Below are 20,398 nucleotides of genomic sequence, written 5' to 3'. Positions count from 1 at the left end.
GCCTGGGAGACAGATGGAGGGTGCATCCCACAGCCACATCACACCCACAGACTCCTCATGAGTCACCTCTTTGTCACCACCCAGAGCCTCTGTTTTAGAGGTGCACAGTACAGGGTACAAAGCTGGGAGGAGGAGGAGGAGGCAGGGCCTTTTTCCTCCTCTTCTTATAGGAACCTTTCTAGTTGGTGACTCACAAGCTGCCAGAACAGCCCACGGAGCTCTTTAATCTGCTCTGTAGTGCAGGGAAGCTCATCCCTATTTGTCTTTTCAAGTGCCTGGCATTGCTCTAGTGAACCACAGCCATCTACAGGGGAAAAGGATCAGTAGAAGACATCTGTACCATGCAGGACACCCCTTCACTTGTCCCTCTCACTTGCCTGTGGGGGTCTGTGTGACCTGTGACTGGAGTTGCAGGGTTGAAAAGGGGCCCTGGTGCAGAAAAGACAATTCCTCAAGGCACAGCCCAGCAGCATCTTGCTCTCCACACAAGGCAGTCACCCGCCTTTGCTGCACACCACTGACTGCCTGAACCTGAGGAGGGGCATTCCTTGAGCATGCCAGCCCTTGCCCGTGGCCCTCAGCTCACCTTGGATGTCAGCAAGGTCTTGTCCCATGCCATCATAGTAAATCTTCCCTCCTCTCTCAGTGGGGAAGAAGTAGGTCATGAGGGAGCTGGGAGGGGAGCAGTAGGAGTAAGAACCCAGGGGCAGGTCCTTCAAGACCTCATGGGGCTTCCAGCAGAATTCGCGGAAGCGAGGGTGGTCCATGATCTTGCGCTCCACCTCGTGGATGGTGACCAGGCGCTCAGTGGTGAAGATGTTGTTCTCAGAGTCCCCCCGAGCCAGAAAAATGAGCTCAATGCGCCAGTGAGCGTGGGTCTGCGTGTTAGCACTGATGTAAGTGCTGGAGTACTCCCAGCGTGGGGCTCCCCTGCCGACCCGGGCAGTCTGGTTTGCTGGGCTGGGCTGGGCGCCCACCCTGCCCTCGGCGGGGCTGCGCTTCACCCGCGCGCTCACCCCGCCATGGGAAGCGTTGATGTGAAGCTGCTGCAGCTGCTCGAAGATGAGCCTCTGCAGGGTTTCTGAGGTGAAGTCAGCCAGGTCCCGGCGGTTCCTCCCCCACGACCCAAACTGGGATTTGAGGGCCAAGGCGAGGGCGTCAAAGCGCTGCGAGGACTCGTGGTTGCGGATCTCGAAAGCGTTGTAGGAGATGTCGATATCCAGGGCAGGGTAGTGGAGGAACATGACAACAGCAAGCACAGCAGGGATGGCACAGCCCAGGAAAAGTATGAGGCCAGCACAGTAGGGGTTGGTAAACACCCAGCCAACAATATTCCAGAAGCCAGACAGAGGCAGTGTGACACACAGGGGCCTGACTCTGCACGGGCTTTTCCCACACAACAGAGCACCCTCTCGCCTCTTCCGGGAGCTGAAGGCCACCTCTTCATCTTCCTCCTCTAGCCAGGCATCCTGTAACAACGGGTCATCCTCTGTGTCCATGTCCAGCACCTGCACACAGATAGAGAAGAGCAGTCAGCAGGACCAGCAGTGGTGTCACAGGGACAGACTCCACAGCAGCAGAGCCAGGACAGAGCCACACTCCAGCTCCCTCAGGAGGAAAGCATCACTCCTTCCAAACCCCACAGATCTGCTACAGCCACTGAAACAGCAGAGGCACACTCCAGCTCCCTCAGGAGGAAAGCATCACTCTTTCCAAACCCCGCAGATCTGCTACAGTCACTGAAACAGCAGCCTTGTGTGGGGTATCCCACACTCAGCCTGGCAGAGGCAGCAGAGAGGGAGAAGTTCAAGTGACAGTCCCAGAGTCCAGTGCTGTGGCAGAGGAAGGCTCTGCATGGCTCCAGGAGCACCAGGCAGGGAGACTGCAGGGATTCACAGTATGCTCACACTGCAGCAGCATGAACACTTCATTAGCTAACGTGGTTCTCACATCCAGGAATGGTTCATGCTACCAGATACAAAATGCAAGGGAGTGTTATCTTCCTCTCCTTAGAACTGACAATAGATTTTCCCCAGCTATTTATAGCAGTATTCATCTTTCCCACAAAGTGTGCATGTGTGTACACACAGAGACAGAAGTGCACACACCCACACCTGCAGATGCACACTTGCACACATCAACCCCTCTGAGAGCTCACTGTGACCCTGCTCTAGCTCATGAAGGACTGAGACAGCAAGAGGAAAACAATGAGGGGAGTTGGACAGGGGGGGATGTGTATCTTCAGTCCTCTGGAAAGGTTAGGAATAATCTAGTTGGTTTTAGACTCTATTGAGATTTCTTTAATATTCAGGATGCATAATCCTAAACAACCAAGGAGTGCCTGGAAGTTTCCCTGAATACACATGGATCATGTGAGCCCTTGGCACTGGGGCAAAGCCAGATCATAAAAATGATGCTGCCCAGGACTGCAGGCACTACTCAGCTTCATGGGAACACAGACCCACCCTACTCCTGTGTTGTTGCCTGCAGAGCCTTATTTCTGTCATGACAGGGAGGAGGCTTTCCCAAGTCTCTGAATCTGCAAATTAATCCTCTCCTGGAGGATTCTTACCACAGTCCTGCTTCTCTCTCACACTCTACACCCCCAAACACAGCCATAATCCCATCCAAGATGACAAAATAAGTATCCATATCCTGCTGGCATACCAGCCCCCCCAAACACAGCACCTTGTCAGCCCCAGCTCACGGGTCACCCCACACTGCTGGCCTTTGCCAGGCATCCTCAGCACACCCTTGGCTGGTGTGTGACCCCCATCCATCACTCTGCTGTTACCCTTCAGCCTCTAAGGGACAGCCAAGCTGCAACTCCAGCTCACAGTAGTGTGGATTGATGCTGCAGGAGCTCAGGTGTAAACCTCACTCATCCCACTTGGGCAGGCTGGTGTGTACCTGCAGTTACCTCCCCTCTACCCCCGACTTTTCTCCCACTGGCCTGGGGACTGGAGTTACTGTGAGATCTGTATTCTCTCTGTATATGTATTCTCTCTTTAGAAAGAGAGGTAAAGAGCCATAATAATTTCCCATTTTATTGAGTTACTGAGGAGAAGGAGGGAAAAGATTCTTATCCTGAGACAGAAGAGCCTGCATGTGACAAGAAAGGGAAATGAGAGAGAGCAACATAGTAATAAGGCAGCAGAAAAGGGATTACACCATCTTATTTCTCAACTAAGAGCTAAATCCTCAAGTCGAGGATGGGATCAGTTCTAAAGTATCTCCTCTGACTTGTCCATCAATTGTCATGGTCTGGACTGCAAACCTCAATTTCCAACACATGGGCACCTATAATGTCTGGTGACCAGCATGTGTTACACTCTAGCTGCAGACTGGCACCAGTGCTGGCACTGGTGTGAACTCCAGCACAGACATTTCTGGAGAAGCCCCTGTATACACTCACAGGAGAACTGAGTCAGGGAAGGATCAATGTTTGGTCTGGTACAGAGGCATGGTGGGTGGCACCTGGAGTGTCCCCGGCAGTGCCAGCCCCTCTCTGCTCACAGGGTAAGCATGTGCCTGCCTGCACAGCTCTGAACCCCTGCAGGGGAGCTGATTCACTCCAAAGCCAGACATGGCACACTTAGCATTGCCCTTGGGACTCATCTGGCTTTGCCACCTCCCTCAGATCCTGCCTGAGTCAGGATGACAGCCCAGCCAACCCAGAACATGGCAAATTGAATTGGTGGGGGAGATAAACCCTCAAATCATCCAGAAAAAGATTGAAATGCTTTTTTTCTGCTTGAATTTTACTTGAGGCTGGCCTGTTTTCCCTCCATCACTTCTCATGCTATCCAGAGACTCTCAGCACTGAATCATGGCCCAATTACTTTTTCAGCTCCAGGATACACACAGAGAACTTAATCCTGCAGCCTTCATTAAAGCTCTGCCTCACTTCTGCACAAGCTTAGCCTGAGCCAGGTTGAAAGAGGCAGAGGATTAGAGTACTCCTTGGAGCCCTGGGTCTGTTTCTTTAGAGAAGAGGCACTGATTCATCTGGTTTGGGTAGTCATATAGATTTGTTGGGCTTTCCCCTGCTGTTTCCAAAGCAAACAGGCTTTCTGCAGGCGAGATCCAGCTCGAGCCCCAACAGCCCCACAGGGATTGTCATTCACTTGCACCTCAACCAGGAAAAACACCCATGCAGCTCCCACAAGACAGTTCTTGTTCAGTGACATCTAGAAGAAAGACACTGGCAAGTTGGAGAGAAGCAGTGACAGATGAGGAAGCTAATTACACCCGACCTGACTAATTAATGCTGACTTTCATATTAAAAAATCCTCACTAGTGTTCCATTTCAATTACCCAGTTGTTCCTTCCTACAGGAAAAAGGAAGCCTTGTGCAACACCAAGCTAGAAAGAAAAAAGGAAAGAAAGCTCAAGACTAGAAGGGAGGGAAAGACAATTTCTGTAATATAGGAGATTCTCATTGACAAAATAATCAAACTTCACACTGGTTTCTCCCATGTGCAGAGCTTTCAAAGCAGAACTAGCAATTTTGTGCTCCTGAAATCTTTCTGGGGTTTCTACCAAAGGCAGCTTTAGGCCCCTTTGATAGCTGCATGAAGTTCCTATAAGAGAAAGAAATAGCCTTCATGCTTCCAAATTATCCTAAGAGCATCTGAGTCTTGGTGAAAGCCACATTTTTGTGACACAGAGCTGCACACAGCTCTGACCATGTAGAACAACTGGAGGGCATCATTAATGTACCACACTAAAGCAGAGCTCCACAGGGACACCAGGACACAGCACCACAGTCGTGCTCTACACTTGAATCACTGAGACTAATCCAGAAGTCTTATTTTAAAATGCAGCCAAGAAGGGCTTTCTCAGGTCCCTGTTCTCTGGCATTCACATTCTCTGGAAAAATCTCTTTGCCCAGGATTTTTCTCCTGGGAAGCTGAGAAGCCTCAGGAAAAAGGAAAACAATTCTTATCTCATTTGGTTCTCCTGTGCTGTGCTCATGTGGAATGTGTTTGGAGATTGTTCACCCACAGGTGATTGTTTCATTGGGTTCTGATGTGAGTTGTTTTCACTCTTTGGCCAATCAGGGCTAGGCTGTGTCAGGACTCTGTTCTTTCTGTATTCTTTAGTATTATATATTATTCTTTAACATAATATAGTATTATAAAATAATAAATTGGCCTTCTGAGAACATGGAGTCAGATGCATCATTCCTGCCTTCGTCTGGGGGCAGTGCAAATCCAACACTGTTCTCCCTTTTCAACATAGCTATCACTGAGTGCATGGAGTCCCCTTCCCAGTGCACACTTCATGAATTGTTAAACAAAACAATAGGGAGAATTAGATATGACTTCTTTCCAATTGGAGGTCTGACTTTCATAAGTCTTGCACTCCTGGAAAAGTCAAGCAGGCCATGGACATCTCACCCTGAATCTGCTGTAATACTTTTCAAAACATTGACTTAATTTAGCCACAGATCAGAAGCTGTGCCTGAGGAGACAACACAGAGAGAACCTGTTTCAGCGGGATACGAGCCCAGAGATGCACATGCTGCTCAAAAGCACGGGTTTGATCTGCTGGCTGAGCTGGCTCCACCATTATTAGATAAGCAGGTTCACTTTCCCAGTTGCAAGCACAGCACAACCACAAGGCTTTAATCTATTTTCTTTCTGAGTGCTTTGGATTTCCCTTTCCACTTGCTTTAAATCCTTTAGTAAGATGCAGAAAAACACTGCCAGACCCCAGGCACTTTGCAGATCAGAATGATATCAGAATGCTCCAGCAGCACAGAGCTGTTGGAATTACAGTGTAATTATATAAATATGTGTTTGCTGGGAAGAAAATCCAACAAAATTATTTCAAATATACATATATATATATATATATATATAAAAGCTCTACAGTCTATAATTCCAGTTGCTCACAAAAAGCAAGACAATAGTCAGGGCTGTATATAGGAAAGAGGATTATCTGATCTCAAGCTTTCATGAAATCAAACACAGGCACATGCACCCTCAACTCTTACTGAGGTGTTCACCCCCTGCTGACTGTTCACCCCCTCTTCCACCTTACACTGCTGACTGTTCACCCCCTCTTCCACCTTACAGCAACTTTTACACCCTTGCTAAGATAAGAGCAGCTGGAAACAGAAGGATTAATGATCTTAAGTGATTAGGTTCAACGATCTTTTCCAACCTAAATTATTCTACCATCTCTGAGCCACCTTTCACACTGGACAAAGGCTGCTTAGAGCACTCTCAGCCTACTATGCTGAGGATCTTCTACATGCACCCACCTACTATTCCAGGCTCTGACAAACACTGGTTAAATTTACTCATAACTGCATGCCAAAAACAGTGTAGAAAGATTAGCTGCAAAGTCAAGCACTCACCAGTCAGGAAATGCCAAATTCAGGCCCAATACAGCATCCTTAATTTGTCCCTCTTTTGTAAATGCTCTGCAGTGTGGTTTTGCTTCCCAGCTCAGTGTCCAAGGCAAGGACTCTGGCTTCCACCAGTGCATGAGATGGATGATGCTCCCCAAACGCAGCAGTTATTCACCACCCTGCTCTCTCCTCATCCTTCAGTGTGTGGTCTCATGCCTCATTTCCTGCATGTCGCTCATGCCTGGCTCACAGGCAGAATTATTAATTTCCTTGTGAGCTTTTTAACACTGCCTGTCATGACACAGTCTGAGGGCTGAAGAAACAGGGCTGAACTGAATCTTCTCCAGCATCTCAAGAAGGAGGGGGTGGTGTAGTCTGCATCTGACAGATGCTGGAGCTCAGGAGATGAAGGAAGAAGCAGACATTTATTTTGGGTGCCTTGTTTGACACACAAGATACCAAATCTTTTTGAGGGCAAAAATGGGGGCTGTGTGCAACAAACTTGTGTTCTGCAAGTATAATTTGAGCTGTATCATCAAACATAACCATCACTGGGCAACGTAACCTTTATGCTGGTGAGGGATATCCAACCTCCACAATGACAGCCAAATTCACACCATATACATTACCAAAAAGAACCCAGTAAATTGCCCCAAAACACGTGCTTTAAAGTACTGGAGCTGGCACTTTTCAAAGACAAAGGTCACCAAGATTTGCTGATATCAAACCATGCATTTTTAGTGCCCTGACTTCCTGGGATTGCTGCAGAGGTATACCTGCCTGAGCACTTTGCTAACACGCTTGTCACTGCCAAAGAAAATTAATTTCCTGATAAAATAATTTGCTTCTGGTTATTGTAACTAATGATTGTAAGTGTCAGAAGCAGCGTCTTGGTTATAATCTCACAAAACATGCCTCGCAGCCCTGTGCCATGTTTACTACTTAAGTTATTTGCTTGTGCTGGTGATAATCTCTGCTGTCACTCAAGTATGTGGCACTTCCAGGTTTCTGCAAACAGGTACCAAGCAAGCTGAGGCTCTGATATGCTTCAGAAATTACTTACCTAACCACTACAAAAACTACTTAGATTTTGTCTGAACCCAGCAGGTTGCTGCTGCTGAATAAAAGGATCACTTCTGGCTCAGGCAGGTGCCTTTGGTGCCTTGACAGATTTCAGAAGCAGCCTGGATCCCAGCTGCCGGGGCCCAAAGGAAGAAGCTTGTCAGAGGGATGTGGATTCCCACACTCCAGCACCCACCCCTAAGCACCTGTGCTCAGAGCAAAGCCTTTACAGATCATTAAATATAGATGGCCGCCACAAACCAGAGCCTTGCATTACTATCCCATGAACTATCACTCCAGGAATGTCAGACCAAGGAAGGGAATCATCAATTCCCAAGCCAATGGAATAAAGAGAGAGGTAGAGCAGCAGCTGCCCCAGCCCCATCGTGCAGTCAGATGCCCTCCTCCCCTGAGGCTTGGCCACTTTTTGTTTTCTTAAGTACCCAGTTGTTCATGTTTCCCAGCAACTTAAGGGAAAAAAAAATTCTGTAAGTAAGAATGAACAAAAGGAAACCTAAGCCCCAACATGTTCATACTACTTCTGGGACTGATCAAAACACTCTCTCCTAAAGGCTCTTCTCCACATAATTCACATAAGCCCCTAGTTCATCAATGAGAAGGAGCAGGAAAACTCCCTCACCCTCCATCCAAGCTGCTTCTCTCAGCAGCTCAAGCAGCAGTTTGTGCAGAAGAGGCTTTGCTGGCTGTGGTTCTGTGGACAGCAATATAAGAGGTAAGACAGGAATCCCAACCTGTCCTGCCAGACCTCCAGCACAGGCAGCTGTTTCAGCTCCAGTTCTTCCCACTCCAACTTAAAAAGTACAACAAGGTTATTAGGTTCTGTTTTGTCGGGCCAGGGTTTTATGAGCCTTTAAAAGGGAACCTAATACACCCAAGGATAGCTTAGCTATTACCTTTAGAGGCGAAGAATGAGCAGGATGGTTTCTGCTGCAGTGTTAGAAACAAAAAGGTTTAATAAAAGGCAAAATAATAAACAGAAAACCCGAGCCAGGTACAGAGGTCTGCCCCTGGTAGAAACACGTTCACAAAAGCCCCGCGGTCCTTTTGTTCTCTTCTTTTCTACCTTATGGCCCAGGCGGGACTTTTTGGCTTCTATCCAATTAGGTGACCCCAAGGTTTTAGTGAAGTCTCTGGGGTCCTATAAGGTGGCTTTTCACCTGATCGTTGGGAGAAACTTCTGGGCTTCCTTCCTTTTTTGGGGGACAAAGGCTAGTTTGCCACTCTGTCATTAGGGGGCATTCTCCTACAGTCCTTCACAAGGTTAAAATAAAATGTTAGAAATGCTCCTCCTGAAGACTGTACTTGGCCAGCTCTGCCCATTGTGCTCTGACCTTCCAGAAAGGAGGAACAGGCACAAAGTCCCACTTGCAGGTGTCACACCATGCAGGTCACAGTGGCTCACTCCAGGGGCTGCTCATTTTGATCTACTGTATCTAAAGGTCTTATTTTTCACTGCTACAATTTACTGACATCAGAAAATGCCAGATTTGGAAGAGGGAGGCTGTAAGGCTGCAATCTGTAGTGAGGACACAGCTCCCATGGTATTTTAGCCACATTCACTTTGTCAGCAGGGCTTTCCACACACCAGCATGAGAGGAGTGGGGGATCTGCAGCACTCTCCCAAATGAGGGAGCAGCAGGAGAACTGAAATATTTGTGCACCATTCCTGCTCCATGCAGCTGATGTCATCTGTGGCACAGACACAATCTCCTGTTTCTCAGGATGTGAGGGTGGATTCTGGGGGGAATTTATCCTGACAGTCAGTGACTGAGAATAACTGCAGCAAACCATGTGTTACAGTGACCCATGGAAAACCTTCTGCTGGATCAGGAGGGACTCACAAAGCAGCTTGCAGCTGGCTGGCTTTCAGCAGCCTGAAAATTGGGATCTGAGCAGGTATGTCTTTCTTACCTCCCACACTTCCTCTCTCTCCCAAACAGATGCAGCTACCTGCTCTCCTCCCATGAAAACCCAGAGCTTGTGGAATTACATTAATTTGCAGTGCTAGTTCATCTTCCAGGAATCAGTGAGTAATCTGGAAGCAGATGTGCAACATCCAGAGGCTGAAGAGCCCCTAGTGGCACACAGCTCACTGGTCCAGAGCAGGACCTGGGCAAGCACAAGGTTTTTCAGAACAGAAGGAAAACTTCTTGAGGGGAAGATGTGAAGACAAGACAAGCTGCCTCAGTGCCTGAGCAGCAGGTTGGCAGATCCCCTGCCAGTACAATGAGTTAAAGCTTAGTGCCAGCTGCACCAGCCGTGCAGAAACTCACATTAAATATTACAACAGCTCAATAAGCACAGTCCTGCAGACCATTAGCAGAGGAGCAGGCAGGGAATCAGAATAAGCAAACAGGTTTAATGACACATTCATCTCAGAGAAAGTCCAGGATGCTTCCCGATACAAACAAGAGACACCACGAGCAGGTTCCTATTAGTCACTGCTCAAGGGAGGGAAATGTTGCTTGCAACAGCTCCCAGAAGCTGCCAGTGAGGCCACGTCTCCAGGATACAGATTTGGGCCACCAGAACTGAGCTGAGACAGCAGGAATGTCCCTCCTCCCTGCTCTCTTCTCCTCCCTCCCAGCACAGACCTGGCAGTCTGGGATCTGAAGCAGTTCAGAAAGAAGCAAACATCACCATTGTCCTTATTCCCCTTCTGCTGCCAAAGATGCAGAGATCCACAGCCACAGGAGCTGCTCGTGAGTGGCAACCAGCCAGCCCAAAGGGACAAGAATTGCCACCTGGAAGGATCAAAGCATTTCAGCCAATTGTTCCCATTTCTTACTGCATCCCACACTTTCAGACAGATGTTCACAGGCTGAGATGCTGCTTGTGCTATCTCTAAGGACTAAGTCCTGCAGTTAAAACACAAAAATGAAAGAAATATTTGTGGCTCTACTGTTAGTTTTTCCAGCTTTCCTGAGGCAAAGCACATCATCTGCTCTGAATTGCTCTCATATTTTGGAGTTTGAGACTTCCATCCTTTCACAACCTGCCTTGTTCAAAAGACTCCTGGGATTCCCCTTCACAAGGAAACACAGACTACTTTTGAAAAGATATTTGTAAATTGATTTTCAAAGGGACACACTCCACAACCCTATGTTGGATGTGGAACTGTGTCTGGCCCTCTGTAAACTAAGCTGTTGGCTGAGTACAAGAGGAAAGTAACTGAAGGCACTTCCCAAATCAGCCAAAGAAGTGGAAATGCAAACAGTACCAGGATCTGCAACACAACCAAATAAATGAGCATGTAGGCAGGTTGGTGTACATGCAGGAACTAACTTAGCTGCACAGAAGCCAAGATTTGGATCCAGAAGGAATTATCTTCCTCACAACACATCAGAATTACAGGGACCACAAGAGGTCTGTAAAGAAAATGTCATAAAAACTTATTTGTCTGCTAGTTACAGTAGAGCTCTCTGTTATTGGAATCTAAACAAGGCCAGATGTTTTCCTGTGCCACTTACATACAAACCCATGCTATGAACTCTGCAGGTACTGTGAGGAAACACGCATCAAGGAATTGGTTCCAGACAGCAGATTTACAGGAATGGAGCTTTGCTTCTTTGGCGTAAGCACTGCCACAGGGGACGGAACATTTACCTGCTGATATATCTTGTTTCCAGTTGTCATAGACTGGTGTTTTATAGCTCCCTACGATGCTGCAGCTTTTCTGCCACGCTCTGTGCACAAGAAGATTGATACCAGAGACAAGCATGCAATGGACCAAAGACCACCCCAGGCCACAGCTCAGCTGCCCATCCTGAGCCCTGTGTGAAGGGGCAGAGCTGAGGAGCAAGGGTTAGGATGGGGAGAAACTTTGGTTAGCAAATGAGGAGCAGCAGTGGTACCTATAACTCCATTTAAGAGTGACACAGAGACCCTGTGACTTGCTAGCCCAACATCAGCCCAGTGAGCTCACAGTAAAACCAGAGATCTCCCAGAACACTCCTCTTTGTTCAAGTCAAAGAGATTTCTGCTATGAAAAAATAAGACAGGAAGAAAGCCTGTGGCAGCCTCAGACAGGATGCCCTGAAGCCTGTGAAAAACACCAATCACTTGTTTTTAAAATTTTAAAAATTTAATAGTAATAAAATGGTTATAAAAAGAGTAATATAACTAGAGTAATAAAAATTTGGACAATTAGGATTAGGACAGTATGAGCCAATAAGAACAAAGAGTTATGGACGGTCCAGGTACCTCTTTGTGGGCAAAATAAGCCCAAAAAAAGACCCACAATAAGAGAGGATTAACCCTTAAAAGCAATAGCCTGTTCCATATTCATACAGCTCATCCACGATGCATAAATTCCATTCAAACAGAGGATTCTGTCTGGTCAGTGTCAACTTCTTCCTCTGAATCCTGAGGCATCTTCAGGGCTGAGCGAGGCAGGAAGAAGTTAGCTTCTTCTGAAAATGGAGCAATAAATTCTTTTTCTCTGAAATATTTAGTTGCCCTGTGGCTGCTATCTCGATGTGAGTCCTCTCTTTAAAAAAAGTATCTTAAATAGCACAGTTTCTATTTTAACATTATGTTATAACCTAAAACTATATTTACCACACTACTTAAGAAAATGAATACATCATAACGTTCTAACATAACACTTATAATATTGATTTTAATATTTGCGAAAAGCCAATAATAAAATACACATTTTTCACGCCCTTCAAGTTAATAATGCTGCCACCATGAAAAAATCATCAGTGCTAGTGGCGGTGCTGAACTGAACTTTTCTGGGAAAGTGAATCCCCATGGAGCAGCTGGAAGGACAGAATTCCCAGGTGCTACAGACCCATACCTGAAAACAAGACCTGCAGGTGCAGAGCATCCTCTGGTTCCCACCAGCAGAACTGCTCTGCCATTCCCACATCAGGTCTTCCAGGGGCAGTTGCAGTCCCTGGGGGTTCAATTCACCCCGGGAAGGTGGATCACAGTCAGCTGCTGGCAGCGTCCAGTTGTGGTGGGGTCCCTATCACACACAATTGCCTTGTTCTCGCAGAAGGAGGGCACCATTCCTGCCTCTAAGCAACCAAAATTAAACCTTTGAAGCTTGTTTTTCCAGCCTTTTTGTGTCTGTATTTCCTTCTGTTAATGGTGTAGCACTCGTTATTAATCTTTTCTGGTTTTCAGTGCCGTAAAAGCATGACTCAATAGCTGTGCTCAGACCTCAGAAAGCTTCCCTTAGGGGCTGCAGAGGACGGTCAATGACGGAATAGCAGACGAGAGTCATAAATAACATTCAGCTGGGTGCTAATGCAGACACTTGCTGTAGCCCACGCCTGAAGCACACTGCTATCAACGGGACAATTCACAAACTCACACGTAGCTAAGCTCTGCTGAAATGTATCCTGGATGGGGGTCAATGGAAAGTCTTTTGCTGACTTCACTTAGAACTGGATTAAGCACTTGTGCTGTCTCCTCCATACTCCTGAATTATTCATTACGGGCCAGACACTGCAATCCATATTCACGCTGCACTTAATCTGTCCTTTAAATTGACTTGCATTAGTCTGAGTCACAGGCACCACAGCCTTCCTCTTTAACAGTCTCACTGAAGGCAGCAGAGCTATTCAGAAAATGAGGTGCTGCTCTGAAAGAGGAAACGAGGCAGGATCCAGCCCTTAGCAAAGGCATTGGGGAGGACAGAACTGAGAGAAAATTCACCCTGGTAAAGGCAGAAGATGAATGAGCTCAGGGAAATGTGATAAAATCAATAATGTAAAGAGATAGCCCGTTCTGTGGTATCACAGGTGTGAAAAACGTTTTTGTGATTTGTGTCAATTGGCAATGGAATCAGCAAATGTTTGTATCTGCTGTGGCAAAAGTGGATGTAGTCCCTGGGATAACTACAAAGAATGGTTTTGAAACTTTCTGACCGAATAGCCAAATAAAGCATCAAAATATAAGAAGTACAGTAGAGCAAAGAGATTATGTAGCAAGAAAGCTGATGCTTAGAATAAAATAGAGGGAGTTGTGGTATAGCAACAAAGTGACTAAATGCTGATTGTGCTAGATGAGTAATGCGATGATTGACTCCTACAATTAATGGACAAATATCATGTATATAGGTTAAGAAAAGTTTATAGATTTATAGTTATGTTGTATCCCCTTGCATGGTTATCAAGGGACAACAGGAGCTGGGACATCTGGGAGGGCTGGCTTGTCACTGTGGTGACACCTGAACACCAACCAGGGTTTGAGGAAGAGATCTCCACCACTGGACAGCAAAGAAGGGGTTGATGGACAGAACTCTGCGAGGGGTAAAAGGGTTACAAAGGGAAAAACCTCCATTGTGAGGGGGGCTGAGCACATGTTGGGGAAAATCTTTTGCTCCCAGCGCCGTAACCTTTTCTCTTTATTCAGTCTTCTGTTGTATTTTTGATAAGGTTTAATAAACCTTCCTAAACTATGAGAAGTGAGTAGCTATTTCTCACAATTTTGTATCATAAAAAGCTTGATGCACTTGACAAAAATCATGTAGCAGACACCAGTAAGGCCTCCCTCCAGACGACCACAAGAAGGACAGGAAGCTAACAGCCACCTGGAAAGATTACGAAATTGCTGATAACAGCTAATTGATATTTGCTGATTTGGACTAACACAAAGCATCAGAAAATGCTTTGTAGGCTTAAAAGCAATATATATACTCTGGTGAGCTTGCAGTGGTTTGTGCCATGAGTGGAGCGGTGACACCCCCCCAGCAAGCAGTGCTGCTTACTTGCTTTAAAATAAAAGAGATAAAAATGAAATTCGGTCTGGCTATTGAAATTTTGTATCAACGAGTTGAGATTAAGTGAGTTCTAGAAACTAATATTTCATTGCTGAACTTCATCACTAGGTCTGAAAACTCATTCCCGGGCCCCTGACCACACATTCACAGAGCCAAACAGTTTTCACACATGCCTCGTGAGGACTGCTTACCTCTCTAAAGAGAGAAACAGTGAGGTGAAAAATGCCAATTGTTTTAAAAATTTTAAAAGTTTATAGTAATAAAATAGTTATAAAAATAGTAATATAATTAAAGTAATAAACATTTGGACAATTAGGATTAGGACAATATGAGACAATAAAAACAAGGAGTTAGGGACAGTCCAGGTACCTCTTTCTGGGCAAAATAAGCCCAGTAAAGGACCCCCATTAGCAGAGGATTAACCCTTAAAAGCAATAGCCTGTTGCATATTCATACAGCTCATCCATGATGCATAAATTCCATTCAAACAGAGGATTCTGTCTGGTCAGTGTCAGCTTCTTCCTCTGAATCCTAACAGCATCTTCATGGCTGAGCGAGGTGGGAAGAAGTTAGAGAATTTATTGCTCTCTTATCAGAAGAAACTTTCCCTGAAAGATTTAAGTGTCCTGTGGCTGCTATCTCACTGCGAGTCCTCTCTTTAAAAAAAAGTACCTTACATAGCATAGTTTCTATTTTAACATGATGTTATAACCTCAAACTATATTTATCACACTAATTAATAAAATGAATACAGCATAACTTTCTAACGTAACACATATTATATTAATTTTAATATTTGCGAAAAGCCAATCATAAAATATGTATTTTTCACAAGCGACGTGTGTGGAAAGGAAGAAGGCAAAGGGCATCTTCTGCTCTTTCTTACTGGCACAAAAGCAATAAAAATTGCACAGGACTGCTGTCACCAGAGGTAAGGAGCACTCAGTAGAAGCTCCTTCCTCTGCCGAGCTCACAGCACAGGGCCTCAGGCCACACTCCTTGCTCTGATCCTGAAATCCCCTCCAGCTGCTCAAATCGCAGATAAACTCTCATCCCGGGAGAGCCGATTACCTGTACATCTCACCACTAAACCCAAATGTATAGTCTGATACCTCTAAACAAACAATGGATTAAAAAAATAAGCCAGTCAGGTAAGTAAAAGGAGAAATAGTTTGCACTACGCTGAGAAATACAATGGGATTAATTTTTTAGAATGAATGAATTTGTTCAGTTCTCATTTATGTTAGTGCTTGATAAGATTAGAGGATTAAACCAATTGTATGCTAAATACTTTGTGCTGAAGAGAGTTTCTGCCAGGATTTACTGCATGTTGGCATGCACAGAAACCACAGCAGCATTACCCAGAGACCCTGGGACTCTCAGGAGGACCTGTTCAAACTTCAGAAATAAAAATCACAGCTTATCCAGATTTTCAATATGCACCCGGGTATGAGCTTCTATCCCACTCCAGTTTCACTCAAGCTTATTTATTAAGTACTCCTACCCAACAGGCAAGTCTTTGTATAAGCAGCACTTATCTTGGAGCACTGGCATCACAAGAGGATTACAGATGTGCTGTGGCTTTTTTGGATGTAAAATGTGCATACCCTCTCCCTGTGCCACACTGAAATGCACCCATCCTATCACTCTCATGTGATTTGATTACATAAATCACAGCCACCCCATAAACTCCTGCAAAATACAGCTTGTCAACAACACTTCATTTGCAGTTCAGAAATTACAGATACAGAAGGGGTCAGAGTTTTCCTGTAACTTAACTGCTTCTTCTGTTGGTGTGACAAAGGCATTTGTGATGTTTAATTCATTAATGCTGAAAAAATACAAGATCTTGGGAGGCACAGCCAAGGACACACTAGATATTGAAAGAATTTTTAGCACCTAGCAAACACATTTCTCCCAGACATCTAAAGACTAACAGCAGTTTCAACAGTGTGAAATCCCTCACTTATGTGCCCCCAAATTACAAAGAGCCAGTCAGATATTGCCACCTTGACTCCCTGTAAGTGCCCTGTTCTGTGGTAAGGAACAACATGCACAACAAGGCTGTTTGTCAGTACAGCTAAAAACACTACACTACAGCCAGTGAGGGAAAATTGGACAGAGTATAAGTGACTTCAGCTCGTGTTTAGGGTTGTGGTTTGGGGGTTTTTCCTACCCCTGAGGATGAATTTGCCCTGCACATTGCAGAAACTGAATCACAGTCATCACCACTGTGGGCACTTGGAGATTGGATGATGCTGGTGTTTCTTCCCAAATGCCAGTCCAGTTCTCACACATTACACTGTTACACACTGCTCTGGACCACTGGCCCCTTAGCTTTCCCCTTGTGCCTCGAGGTGAAAGGGACACAAACACAGATGGGTTGTTTCCCCTTAAATAATTTTCCTATTAGCCAAGCATTCTCTCTCTGCAGAGGAGTATCTTCCCCATGGGAATACTGCAGGTATTCACAGGGGCAGCAGGAAGAAAGGAAGAATGGATCTTTTATCATATTAAGCATTTCCATTCCATCTTTGTTGTCTTTTTCACTAGCTCAGTTCTGTTTTATTCCAGGCTTAGGGAATCAAGCTATAAGGCTCCAAGGGATAAAGAGACTACCTTGATGAGTCTAACCTCTAAAGATGCACCCAGGGTGATAAAAGAAGTGAAACATCTTCCTTCAATACAGTTGTTATGTTGCTAGGTTCCCATCTAGATACACAGTCTAAAAGAGCAATTAAAAGAAGCTGGTTCTGTGGATTCTATCTTTATCAACACTTCACAAGGTTACTGGTGAGAAAGAAGGAAAAATATTGTCCCCAAGCAAAGTTGTTCTGATGAGAACAGACAGCTAGTTTGAAAAGCTTACACAAATTTTCATGGGGAAATTGTTCTTCAAAGCCTGAGTTTCTAAGGCAGCAATTTTTATGTACATCAGGATGTGGCTTTTTAGAGCAAAAGGTCTGTGTGTTTATTTGTCATTTGAATGTGCTCTTCCAAAGCACAAGTCCTCACCCCACTTAACAAGGACATGCACCAGCCTTGTTTTAAAGGAACTTATTTGTTTGTGTATTACATTAAACAGCAGCAGACTCTGCACAGCTGTCGAAACACTGTTCTAATAATTGCATAAGTGAAGGTTGTTAAGCAGCATGCTGCTCTGCATGCTGTGCACAAAACAAAGGTGCAAGTGACACAGGATGCATCAACGAGGCAGCTGCAAGGTCCCACACATGCCTGAGGGACCGGCCACTTCCAGCTTACTCTGTCTGGCCTGGAATTTTTCAGTTACACTCAGCTCCCAGTCTCTCAAGTGCTCTGAAATACTTCTGCAGCAGCAAGCTCGTTTGGCTTGGTCATCACATCACCAGGGAAGAAACAGAAGAGATTCTTTCCTCCAGGACAGTGGCTGTTTTACTGGCACATCTTTGGAGACCACCTGAATGGCAAGAGCTGTAAGGACCGAGCTAAGTTGGGACTGTTGCTAAGCAATGAAATGTCCTTATTAAGTGGTGCAGTGTTTATAGACAGGAAAAGTCCATTTCTGCATGAGCTGGTGTAAAACAGGAAGGTTACCTTACATGTACGAGTTACATGATGCTCTTCATATCTTTTAGACACACAGCAGATGTGGATCCTGCCTGGCTGGATCCTAACACCACCGAGCACGGCCAATACCCCCCTGACTCTGCTCCTCCTCAGGGAGGCCGGCCAAGCCTCGGTGGAGCCAGGGACACAAAGCTCCTCAGTTCTGGCACCCAACTTTTCCCCCAGGAGAACAGCCCTGCTGCAGGCGCAGCTCAATCAGCTCATTACAGAGGCAGCCTCCCGGGAAACGATCTCCCTGTGCATATTCATGAACCATCCACAGCTTCCAGGGACAGTTGGCTAAACACACAGCTGAGGGTTTTAGCTGCTGGATTCCCAGGGGGAAGAAAAAAGGGAAAGGGGAAGGGGAGTAAAAAAAAAAAAAAAAAAAGAAAGAAAAAAAAAAAAGAAAGGAAAAAAAAGGCAAAAAGGCATGATTGCAAGCGGTTATCTCTAAGCATTGCGGGACACCCCAGGCCACCCCCCGGGCAGAACCGAACGCTGAGGGCCGCCGGCGGGGAGAGCAGCCCGACAGACGGCTGTGCTCGCAGGCTGCCAAGCCCTGGCGGAGCGCGGGGCCGCGGAACGCAGCACTCACCTGCGCCGGCTGCCGCTCCACCGGCGATCGCTGCCGCGGCGGCGGCCGTGCCGGTCCCGCAGCCCTGCCCCGGTTCCGCAGCCCTGCCCCGGTTCCGCAGCCCCTTGCGATGCCGCTCCGCCGAGAGCCGCGGCCGCCGTGGGCGGAAGGGCGAGCGGGCGGCAGCGCCCGGCGCTGTGCCGCGGAGCGGTGCGGAGCGGAGCGGTGCCGAGCGGATCAGTGTGGTGCCGTGCGGCGCGGAACAGATCGGTGCGGAGCCGTGCCGTGCCGTGCCGTACGGTGGGGTAGAGATCGGTGCCGTGCCGTGCCGTGCCGTGCGGAGCGGATCGATGCGATGCGGAGCCGTGCGGAGCGGAGCGGTGCGTGCGGAGCTGCGGGGCTGCCGCGCCCCGCCGGGCTGCGGGCGGCGCTGTGGCCGCGCTACAGACCGCGGACACGAACCGAGAGAGAAACCCAGAAAGCGTGCCCCGTGCGCCGCCCCGCTGCGGTGCAGCCGGACGGGCAGCAAGGCAGCCGCAGCACAGGGCCGGTGCCGCCGGGACACGGACACGGGCACGGGCACGGGCACGGAGCTTAGGAACGTTCCCCGGTGAGAGCCCGCCCCGCGCAACTCCGCGGCGGGGAGCGCAGGAACGGAGCGATGCCCGACGTGAGGAGCTGCGGATGCCTGTGTCCCTCCGGCCCGCAGACAGCCCTTGGTTTACAGGCTGCTTTAGGGGGATGCTAATGCCTCCTGTGGCTGATCGCGGACCGGGGATGGGAGTCCGGCTCTGTTGGGTGGGCACTGCCACCACGCCGAGACCGGGCCCGTCTTGGGATGGAAACGACCCAGAAACTTTTGCAGCACCTGGCCGGTGCTGCAGGTCCAACCCGTCTCAGAGCCAGGGCTTGGGGAAGGACTCATCATCAGCACTCGCTGGTGCCTCACTGCTAGATAAATGCTCTATACAGGAGATAGATATGTGCGTTAAGTGGCAGAAATAAGCAGCAACAATCCCCGAATTAAGCAGAAGTCATTAAATGTGAGCCAGCAAGACTTATTAAGGTGGTAGAGAAAATATTTTATACACTCATACTTGCCTCTCATGGAGCCAGGAATTCTGCACAGCTGGTCATCCAGCTTGCTCTGCCCTTGCCTTGGCTTTCAGGAGATGGACTCCATTGGGATAGATGAGTAATGCAGTGATTAACTCTCATAACTAACAGACAAATATATAATCTATATTATATATAGATATATATATATAGATTATATATATATAATCTATATATATATCTATATAAATTAAGAAAAGTTTTATAGGTTTATAGTTATGCTGGGGTTGGAACATCTGGGAGGGCTGGCTGTCACTGTGGTGACATCTGACCTCCAACCAGGATTTGAGGAAGAGATCTCCACCAGTCATCAGCAAAGAAGGAGTTGATGAACAGAACTCTGGGAGGGGTTAAAGGGTTAAAAGGCGAAAGCTCGATTGTGTGGGTAAACCCATGGTGGGGAAAATCCTTTGCTCCTGGTGCTGTAACCTTTTTCTCTATTCAGTTTTCTGTTGTATTTTTGATAAGGTTTAATAAACCTTTCTAAAATGATAAAAAGGGATTAGGTATTTCTCACACCATCTATGATAAAGACATCTTTGAGTACAGGGGCTTTGTGTAACGCTGATGGACAGTCCCTAACCACTGTGCTGGATACAGTGGTTTTGCATTTATTTATTTTGTGTTCTTCTGGCTTTGGAGGCAGAGAGAACATCAGTCCCCCCATCCTTGTCCTGTTTACCAAAGTGACCAGTTACTGTAGTGTGGACTCCTGCAAGAGCAGGATTATGTTAGTAAATTGCTGAACAACTACCCAAGAGTAATGGCCCTTAATAATTACCCCTGTAATGTAGCCTAAGCTTATTTTGCCCTATATTCTCACTTATTTGAGTGTTGATGGTGCTTAGGGAAAATATCTATTTTCAGACAGATTTGTTAAGTCAATAAGAAATAGAAAGCAGCACAATAAAACAAACCCATCGTCTGAGTCTGTCTCCAA

General features: G+C 46.7%; 1 protein-coding gene across 5 annotated transcripts in view; it reads right to left on the bottom strand.

The window, feature by feature from the left end:
* Positions 1-19,024, bottom strand: part of DISP3 (dispatched RND transporter family member 3) — a 42,068-nt gene extending 23,044 nt beyond the window's left edge. For 2 of the 5 annotated variants that reach the window (XM_064396869.1, XM_064396873.1), the window contains exons 1-2: positions 18,364-19,020; positions 587-1,508 (exon numbers count right to left, since the gene is read on the bottom strand). In XM_064396869.1, coding sequence (XP_064252939.1) covers positions 587-1,499 — 913 coding nt within the window. In that variant the 5' untranslated portion in view covers positions 1,500-1,508; positions 18,364-19,020. Of the gene's footprint in view, positions 1-586; positions 1,509-6,367; positions 6,619-17,753; positions 17,774-18,363 lie in introns of those variants that run through there. The other 3 variants (XM_064396874.1, XM_064396872.1, XM_064396871.1) reach the window with 3 other exon arrangements.
* Positions 19,025-20,398: the final 1,374 nt, after the last annotated feature.

This window comes from Passer domesticus, chromosome 22 (genome assembly GCF_036417665.1).
Source record: "Passer domesticus isolate bPasDom1 chromosome 22, bPasDom1.hap1, whole genome shotgun sequence".
NCBI lineage: Eukaryota > Metazoa > Chordata > Aves > Passeriformes > Passeridae > Passer > Passer domesticus.
This window is presented reverse-complemented; position numbering and strand designations above follow the sequence as displayed.